Source organism: Bolinopsis microptera, chromosome 6 (genome assembly GCF_026151205.1).
Source record: "Bolinopsis microptera isolate Bmic1 chromosome 6, MBARI_Bmic_1.0, whole genome shotgun sequence".
Lineage (NCBI taxonomy): Eukaryota > Metazoa > Ctenophora > Tentaculata > Lobata > Bolinopsidae > Bolinopsis > Bolinopsis microptera.
In genome coordinates, this window is record NC_087077.1 from 6,381,498 (window position 1) to 6,391,527 (window position 10,030).

Below are 10,030 nucleotides of genomic sequence, written 5' to 3' on the forward strand. Positions count from 1 at the left end.
GAAAATATGGCGAAATTGAACAAAAACCGTCACATTTCGGACGTCACAGAAAATAAGGGTATTTTTCATCATTTTTGTGACAGCTGTAAGCAGTAAGGAAATTTCTGAAATTCGGTAAAATCATGTTCAAACTTAGTCTGTATTAAGACTGTAAGACTTTCATGTTAGCACATACATGTATTTTAATGCAAATTTAAACTGTATTGCTTGACATTCAATTCGTCATTGGTGTGGTGATAATTTGTCCCAAGATGCCAGAATTTATTTATTTATTTTACTTGATATTACTTTTTAGAAACAAAATAAAGCAGTGAAGGCACAGTCATTTAAATAAGCTAAAAGATAATGCGACGGATTCTATTACGACGACCGAAATTTTGGCGGTCCGAAAATATGGCGAAATTTTCGGAAAACCGCCACATTTCGTACGTTATAAATATGTCTTGTAAGGTATTGGAGGGCACTCCGAATCGGAATAGAATTGCTCACCTAATGCGGGTTTTGACTCAGCGGGTAAGTACTCCTACCCTTTTTAACTTTTAACGGGTGATACTCGTAGAATATTTGTTCCATAATATATATTATGGACCGTCGACGAGTCCAACTCGGCGCGCGTCCTGGTAGGTTGTAAACCTACAATCAACAATTTAATCGATCATCAATTTGTAATTGACCATTGTTAATGGTCTGGCCCGGCGCCCGCTACTTCGTAGCTCGTGCCATTTCGAGAAGAAAGCGGCGCACGCTACTTCGAAGAAATTTTGACGAGTAACATCCGTCAACAATTTAACTGTGGCAGTGAAATCCCGGTCGAAGGCCGGGTTAAACTAGTATTACATTGGCACTCAACAACTATGATGACATAGTATCTTGCTGTCCTGCATCGTCAAAGTTTTTATATAGTATTACATAATATCAATCATAAATTTAGCTAGAAGATCATGCCGCGCCGCGAGCGATCCGGCCGGCCGCGCGAGCTAGCTACTCTAGTAGCAGAGAGTAGTTGAGTGTGCACTTCAATGTCCACAATTTTTGACCACACAGGGTATTTCATTAGGTCATTTCAAACCAAAATCATCTAGGTACCCATTTTGTATCGCTAGTCCCAGTCCTACAGGGCGAAATTTCAAAATTGCCCTCAGGCGCAAATTTGGGATTTTTGTATCTCGGCTTCTAAACGACTTAGAGACTTGATCATTAGCTTAAAATAACCGCAATAGCCTTATTTATATACAAGTTATGAAGCAATATAAGGTCTCAAGTGCCTAGTTTTTAAGATATTCACGAAAAACTGTCTTTTAGCTCATCGCAGCCTGAATTACCGGATTATTTTTATATCTCGAGCTAGAAAGGTCGTTAAAACTTCTCCAATATTGATAAATATTCGCAATGAGCACATTTATATAAGACTTATGAATCATTGTATGCTCTAAAATGCTTATTTGTAAAGATATTGGCAAAAATCGGTAATTTTGGGTACAGCAATACAAATTTGGTAATTCGTTTTGTCTTTTTGTTGCAAATTTTCACGTTGCAATTTTCAAGATGCGGTTTGTGGCTATCGATAGGGCTTTAAATATGCTATTGTATGGTTTTGATACAATCCTTCAGCACCTGACATAGGCAATAGGGGTCACAAACCCTGAAATGTCAGGAACTGGGCAGTGGCTGAGATGAATATTTGATAATTACTTGGACTCTTGACTCACATACATCTTTTCAACGGTTAGTTAGACATCTGAAACCAGTATTGAACGTGGAGTAAAACTTCTCATCCATTGCGAATATTTATCATTATTGGAGAAGTTTTAACGACCTTTCTAGCTCGAGATATAAAAATAATCCGGTAATTCAGGCTGCGATGAGCTAAAAGACAGTTTTTCGTGAATATCTTAAAAACTAGGCACTTGCGACCTTATATTGCTTCATAACTTGTATATAGATAATGCTATTGCGGTTATTTTAAGCTAATGATCAAGTCTCTAAGTCGTTTAGAAGCCGAGATACAAAAATCCCAAATTTGCGCCTGAGGGCAATTTTGAAATTTCGCCCTGTAGGACTGGGACTAGCGATACAAAATGGGTACCTAGATGATTTTGGTTTGGAATGACCTAATGAAAGACCCTGTGTGGTCAAAAATTGTGGACATTGAAGTGCATACTCAACTACTCTCTGCTACTCGATCTATATAGTAAGCGCAGCCTTCTAAATGCAATTCATGAAACTTTATACATTAATATCTCTTTGCGCGCTACGTTTCAGCCATAAATTTGGTCAGAATTGTTGAGAATAATCTAAAAACGTGATTTTGGGTGATTATTTGATCTCCAACTTTCACTTAAAAATGAATACAGTAGGTAGTTTATGGTAGGTTTTACTTAGTTTGTTCATGATATGAACTGTAATTGAGTACCAGTAAGCCCCGGTCCCCTCGGTGTTCTATAATGGATATACATGTAGGGGCCATCGAAAGTCGCACAGAATGATCCAGGTTCATGGAATAAACAAAAATGAATGTTCTCCTAAAAGTGCTCAGAATGGCCCAACATTGGTCGGAAAATGTTTGTGTTGATCCACTCCAGCCAAGTCTAGCGTATAACTTGCTACATCACGCACCCCTCCAATCTCCATAGCTTAAATCTTGTTCAAGTTCGCCAGGTCCCAAAATAGAAAAATGAAATGTTAACTTTTATCTGAAAGTATAATGTAAAACATAGCAGACAGTCTCACAAGTTGCTCTAGTAGTTCTTAAATTCAATAAATAGGGTAAAAATGCAGACCCCCGCTAATTGAGTTCTACTTCTTTTAGTGGTTTCTAAATCATAACGAAATCGTGTTAAATTAAAAATATCCTCAATATAGACATTCCGACGATTCAGCTAAATGGTAATAAGCAATGCCGCACAGTGTTCAGTTCAAACTCAAAGTTCAATAATTCGCTTAGCTCTCTTTCTAATAAGTCTATCAATGAACTGCTATCGTGAGAATATATCCATTGTCCACCAACGAAATCGTACCTGTTTTGATAAAGTTGTAGCGATTATAATGAAACAAAAACAAAACATGTAAGCTATTTTAGATTAATTTGAATTATTGAAGACTCACAAAATGAAGGATATTTTAAGATTTGAGCTTTCCGAGACTCAAATTTCACTACTTTGACTGAATATTACTTGAATGACCTATCAATGAGTTCACTGGGTATGGCACGAGACACAATTGAGGTACTGAAAGTTGGATTACTAAAGAAAGCTCTGATAAACGGAAATTCATCAGAATACAATACATTTTGGAAGATTTTTGAATAGAAGCTTTTCTGTCGTTTCCTTCACCGAAATTTCACAGTTTTGACTAAATTTTTGACCAGTAATCAATCAGTAAGGTCAGTGTGTGTGACAAGAGTCACCATCAAGATACTGGAAGCTAATTTAATTAATAAAAAACCGTTTAGGTCCAGATATAGGGGAGGAGAGCCATATCTGCTGATTAGGGGTCTGTTTATTAATAACATAAGTGCAGTCCTCTCTTATCTTCAAAGTTAACACTTCCCCATTATATTCAACCTTGTAAAATACTTAATTATCAATAAGTTCGAAGTAACTGGTTACAGTACAGACTACAGATGATCCAGTAGTGGTAAACTTTGCAAACTCACGTCAAATACAGTAGTTTAGTGGTAAACTTTGCAAACTCACGTCAAATACAGTAGTTTAGTGCTAAACTTTGCAAACTCACGTCAAATACAGTAGTTTAGTGGTAAACTTTGCAAACTCACGTCAAATACAGTAGTTTAGTGGTAAACTTTGCAAACTCACGTCAAATACAGTAGTTTAGTGGTAAACTTTGCAAACTCACGTCAAATACAGTAGTTTAGTGCTAAACTTTGCAAACTCACGTCAAATACAGTAGTTTAGTGCTAAACTTTGCAAACTCACGTCAAATACAGTAGTTTAGTGGTAAACTTTGCAAACTCACGTCAAATACAGTAGTTTAGTGGTAAACTTTGCAAACTCACGTCAAATACAGTAGTTTAGTGGTAAACTTTGCAAACTCACGTCAAATACAGTAGTTTAGTGCTAAACTTTGCAAACTCACGTCAAATACAGTAGTTTAGTGGTAAACTTTGCAAACTCGCGTCAAATACAGTAGTTTAGTGCTAAACTTTGCAAACTCACGTCAAATATTTCCGGCACGTCAGGAATGAAATCAGGCAGTTCCTCTAACGCCTCAGTTAATGTTTCTAACGTCTCAGAAACAATATTATCAAACCCTGGTACTTGCATTGTTAACTGTCTTGTTAAAAGCGAGTAGTTGTGGACGTGGTTTACATTCAATCTGAAAATAATATTCTTTCATCGTCTTATCTCTGGTAGAAAATGTAACCCGACAATATTAAGTTAATAATATAAAGATTATTAAACAATATATATAATATATTAAATACTTTGTAATTAGAGAATTACAAAGTATTTAAAAGATAAGGAACCTACACTGGTACTGGAGAGAAGTGTGATATAAGAGAGTGTCTACTGGTAGTAGTAGTAGTATACATCCTACTGGTAGTAGTAGCCACCCTCCTACAGTACTGCGCTCCTCTTAACACCTGACTTAGCTTTAGTGGCATCCTTTAAGTAAAGTGTTATTAAGTGTTAAGTGTTATGGTGTTGCACAACAGCCATGCTTCTGTAGGACATTACGTATAAACATGGAAATTTGTTTCATTTTCTTTCAGAATTCCATTTTTACGGTTATTGTGTACACGATAGCAATGCTTTAGCTATTCTACGTTTGCTTTAGCTATTCTAAGTTTGTTCGGGCAAAATTAAAATTAATATAATTTGCTGCCGTTTTCGAAGGCCATTCAGTTAAAATCTTTAGTCAAAGCTTTAAGAGAGCTCGATGATTGTCCTACTTAGATATAAAAATAATAAACATCATAGGATCAAATCTGAAAGTACAACAGGTGAAACCTTAGCAGAAAACAAAAACTTCAAATGAATTGAAAAAATTATACTGTACCATCACAAAACCCACATCAAAATTAGAGGATTATAAAAATTAGCTGATAAATTACCTGATAATATAATAGGCTGTAATTCTGAAAAATCAGTATCAGGTTTGAATAAATCTTGTCAACGTTACATACAATAAACTGATAGAAATAAGGTAGTTTTTAAGAAAGTTTAGCTTTTTCCCCGTGAAAATCGAGTACAAGACAGTTTCTGTCACTTCTCACTTTTAAAATAATTCAAATTTTTGAAAAGAACTTATCTACCTTAAAAATGATTGATTCATACAGATAAACATTTTGTTAGGGTCAAAGCGCGTCACATTTGAAAACGTCCCGAATAGACAGATAAAGCGAAGGCAGCAAAACCCACAAGAAAACTGGAGGAAATGGCAATCCCGGCGGGAGTGTTAGCGTACTCCAACAGCTTCCCTCCCCAGTTCCTGCTCCAGTCCAGATAACCAAACCTGGGTACCTGTAGGTTGCAGTGTTACAACAAGATAACCAAACTATTCACTTTGTCTAAACTATACACTGTGTATATACACTGTGTCTAAACTATACACTGTGTCTATACTATACACTGTGTCTATACTATACACTGTGTCTATACTATACACGGTGTCTATACTATACACTGTGTCTATACTATACACTGTGTCTATACTATACACTGTGTATATACTATACACTGTGTCTATATTATACACTGTGTCTATACTATACACTGTGTATATACTATACACTGTGTATATACTATACACTGTGTCTATACTATGCACTGTGTCTATACTATACACTGTGTCTATATTATATGGTACCTGGAGCATTATTTGGTGTTGTTTTATCGGCAGTGTCTTTATTATTTCTGGAGGGAATTCGTCCAACAATTCCACGGCGTTCTTTATCTGCAATGTAACATGTTACATATATACAAGTTATCTGCAATACAAGATCTAAACTAACAATCTTTTAATTAACCTCGATTGTAAATGTCCGTGATACAGAGGAGCAGAGGACACACTTTTCTAATAGTATAATTATATATAATTAATTATATAATATAAACAGAATACTAATTAAATGTGTATAAGAAGAAGTTGTTACCAGAAGGTCGAATGGAAGATGTTGAGGCAGGTTGTGTAGGACCTGGTGCACCGAACTTAGCTCACATTCTACTTCCAAAATCCGATGTTTTCTATAAAGTACTATAGCAGCAGACAAGTAGACCGGCATGAGGGGTGGGGATGTTATAAATACGTCGTACAACCTGAACATGGTGCAGTTAGCATGTGAATTGTACGGTACAATTCGTTATCACAATTCACTAATATATTATATTAATATCACTAATAACTATTTAACATACCTGTAAATAGTGTCCTCCGAATTTACCACATAAGCAAACCAAGTTATGATCCAGGATAAACTAAACATAGTTCCAGCTTCAGACTGCAGGATAAAGTCTGCTAACTCCACACTTTTCTGTAAAAACCAGGAGTTAAGGGGGCCGGCGCGAAGGGGGGGGGGGGGGGGGGGGGGGGGGTGGGGGGGGGGGGGGGGGCGGTCCTTAGAACCAGGAGTTAAGGGGGCCGGGGCCCAGGTCAAGATTCATGCGAGATTGCGAGCTAGACTCATCGCACAAAATTTGTAAATAAATGAGAAAACAGAAAAAGTTTAACTTAAAAGTTGAGGGACACAATAATTAGGAACTTAACGTGTATTTTATACACTTAACGTGTATTTTATCACTTGTTTATAGCGTGAAAACTTCGACGTAACGCGCGGGAGATTCGGCGAGATTTTGGTGAGTTTCCCATAAATCTCGCACTTAAACTCGTGATGACGCGAGTTTAAGTGCGAGTCTAAGGTATGCTTTTTTCAGCATTATTGGTGGCCTAGTGGTTAGAGCACCCACCCTCTGCGCAGAAGGTTCAGGGTTCGAATCACAGTGTCACCTAGTTTATGGAGTAGCTAAGGATCCATTGAATCTATGCGATCTCCCTGGTTTACTCAGCCGAATGATAGGAAACTTAATTTACGGTTAAATGAGAAGGGGTACCTGTTAAAAATCAAGAAACTTCCTAGGATACGTATACCCCGTCAGTGCATACTGTAAACAATAAACAAAGAGCTATTGGCTACTAACTATTATCAACTATTTACTTGGTCATTGGCCTTTTGCAGAAGGTTACTTTTCAATGAAAAATATTCTGGAAATTCTCGGGAATCTTGGAGTAGTTTTTCGAATCAAGCAATTAGCATGAACGCGCGAATATATATACACAAATATTATAGCACCTATATATTCCGTGGCGCGATGAGTAGGCCTATTGGTGCCGACAGCTGATGGTGGTTCGAAACCAGTCCAATACCGTTTTATTGGTACTTATTTTCGCAATGAAAAATTTGGCGATAGAGATAATCTCAGAATGAGAAAGGGCGCAAGGAGGAAGGATCTGGAACAATTTTTGAAACACGTGTTTTAACTTTTTAAGGAATGAATTCTAGTACTGGTATTTGGACTACAATACAAGCGGCGAATTTCGTGCAGTTATACTGCAGTTTGACAGGGTATGCTGAACGAGGCCAAAAATCCCCCCCCCCCCCCCCCCGTGACACGTGACAATCGTACTTTCAAATGCCCAAAATCCAGTCTCACTGCACTTTCTCAGCAATCTTGATAGGGGGGCCGGGGGGGGGGGGGGGTCCTTAGAAACAGGAGTTAAGGGGGCCGGGGGGGGGGGTCGAGGTCCTTAGAACCAGGAGTTCAGGGGGCCGGCGCGGGGGGGGGGGGGGGGGGGGGGTCCTTAGAACCAGGAGTTAAGGGGGCCGGGGGGGGGGGGGGGGGGGTTGTCCTTAGAACCAGGAGTTAAGGGGGCCGGGGGGGGGGGGGGGGGGGGTTGTCCTTAGAACAAGGAGTTCAGACTGCAGGATAAAGTCTGCTAACTCCACACTTTTCTGTAAAAGGAGATGAAATAAATAAACATTGATATAGTACAGGATATTATATAGCTAGACTATACGTTATAATGGACTGGGTATAATGCAGCTCTAATATACCTGGCTAACAAGTGGAACAATAAGCTTCATCTGCTGAGAGGTCTCGTCAAGGTTCTCCCTGATGTGGGAGGCGAGGTGCGCGCGACACAAGCACGACATTAGAGCTGCTGCGCGTCGCTCACCCAGCACATACAACATCGTCAGACTCACGTCGTGATAGCCCTGCAATGTAATATAGTGTATACATGTCCTGCAATGTATAGTGTATACATGTCCTGCAATGTATATTGTATAGTGTATACATGTCCTGCAATGTCAGGTTAATTTCAAGCATGATTACCTGGTGCTAAACAAGTATTGTAAACAATCAAAATTGACCGCAGTTTCCCCCCTCTGCAGTATTACTGCACCTGGTAATAATGTTGATTAGGAGCCTCAGCCAAGGATTTGATAATCACATTCCTGAGTCTGTTCTTAATGGCAAGTATTTGTTGGGATAGTGTACCGGTCTTTATCCTGGAGTTGCACCTGTGCACATCCAGACACACTTGCGTGTAATCTCTGAACTCGGTAATGTCACACTCTGTTACACATGTCTTCTCATCTACCCCCAAGTATTGTAGCCACAACACTTTTCTGTACTCGTTGCTAAGGAGACCACCCTCTGTCATGGCTAGAGATCTTATTTCTTCTCGCGAGATATCCTGACCTGACAAATAGCGGGGATGTGTAGTTACTTATGGACCATTGCCATCCTCACGCAATTAAATATCTATGGACTGTTAACTGGAAAAAACAATAACGCTGCCTTAATGTTACAATAAAAGCTGCTGTTTTATATCCAGATAAAAGTGTCACCTCTTTTCAAGAGAGCGCTGATGTGAGCAGCTTTCTCCTTCCTCCACTCCGCCGAGTCCTGCTCAGACCTCCTTCTCTTTCTCACGTGACTAATCTGCCCACGTGGGCGCGCTAAGTCACGTGGTTTAGAGGTCACGTGATCAGCTATGTAACCACGTGACTTTGTAGACATCAACTAACGCTGTAACCCGGTAACACTGTCATGTTGTCATGGTAACGCTGTCATGGTTAGCGTCATAGCAGATCTATGGAAATGTACTTGAAGTGCTGTTCTTAATATTTGAACGACGAGATTTGCTACATTATATTGTCCTAATATTATAACAATAATATTATATTTCTCCAGATTTAATGCATGAGATTAATGATGTACAGATTAAGACTGAGTTGTTTTTATAAATGGTGATAAATATTACTTTTATACAAATTAAAGATCCAGCAGAATACAAAATGTACACACAATAATGTGGACTGTCAAAACCACACCAAATCAGCAAAATGCCAGGTGTTTACACAAAGGCCCCATAATATCAGACTGTTTTTATCGATTATACCACTGTTATCTTTTCGAAAGAAGCGATTATACCATAGACGAATATCACAATTCACAATATTAGCGAAATATATACAAATGTTACAAAACCCAGTGAAAAAGAAGGAGAGTAAAGAAACATTGTTACCATAACAACTGTTACCTTGTCAACGGTAAAGCATTAAATATCACCCTCAGTGAATTATTATATTCTATCTCAGTATAAAATCTGATGGTCTCTAAGTATATTCTTCTACCAGAACTGTTCATATTATGTACCATGGATTATGGGGGGGGGGGGGGGGGGGGGGGTCCTTAAAACCAGGAGTTAAAGGGGGCGGGGGGGGTCCTTAGAACCAGGCGTTAAGGGGGCCGGGGGGGGGGAGGGGTCCTTAGAACCAGAAGTTAAGGCCAGATAGAGCTGCTGGATACGAACAAGTAGGAAAAACTGCTTCTCTACTTGTTCGTCTCCAGCAACTCTATCCAGCAACTCATCATCGTACCACTGCAAACAGCTAGCATAATATTATGTATAATTAATAATGAATTTAGGAATTATTATCGTAATATATTTTATCGGCAATATCTAACTTTAATTTGCAATGCATCTATTTAAAATCCGTTAGCAA

The 10,030-nt window shown here is 38.6% G+C and overlaps 3 protein-coding genes across 3 annotated transcripts in view; 1 reads left to right on the top strand and 2 right to left on the bottom strand.

The window, feature by feature from the left end:
• The window catches only part of LOC134816726 (arginine and glutamate-rich protein 1-A-like), a 1,122,901-nt gene that overhangs the window by 169,916 nt on the left and 942,955 nt on the right, over positions 1-10,030 (bottom strand). The gene's annotated exons all lie outside the window — the stretch shown is intronic.
• The window catches only part of LOC134816722 (neuronal-specific septin-3-like), an 89,136-nt gene that overhangs the window by 12,300 nt on the left and 66,806 nt on the right, over positions 1-10,030 (top strand). The window lies entirely within an intron of this gene.
• Positions 4,938-9,127, bottom strand: LOC134816433 (TBC1 domain family member 20-like). Its single transcript, XM_063825269.1, has 7 exons — positions 8,870-9,127; positions 8,422-8,720; positions 8,072-8,233; positions 6,378-6,493; positions 6,116-6,278; positions 5,830-5,916; positions 4,938-5,483 (listed from the first exon to the last, which is right to left on the bottom strand). The coding sequence occupies exons 1-7, from the start codon at positions 9,039-9,041 to the stop codon at positions 5,328-5,330; spliced, it is 1,155 nt and encodes a 384-aa protein (XP_063681339.1). The 5' UTR covers positions 9,042-9,127; the 3' UTR covers positions 4,938-5,327.

Excerpts from the sequence above, each read along its gene's own strand:
- LOC134816433 (XM_063825269.1), bottom strand. The coding sequence starts at position 9,041 with ATGTCTACAAAGTCACGTGGTTACATAGCTGATCACGTGACCTCTAAA. Across the intron at positions 6,494-8,071 it reads TTGTTCCACTTGTTAGCCAG|AAAAGTGTGGAGTTAGCAGA; the intron begins GTATATTAGAGC and ends TGGTTTTTACAG. Across the intron at positions 5,484-5,829 it reads AACACCAAATAATGCTCCAG|GTACCCAGGTTTGGTTATCT; the intron begins GTACCATATAAT and ends TGCAACCTACAG.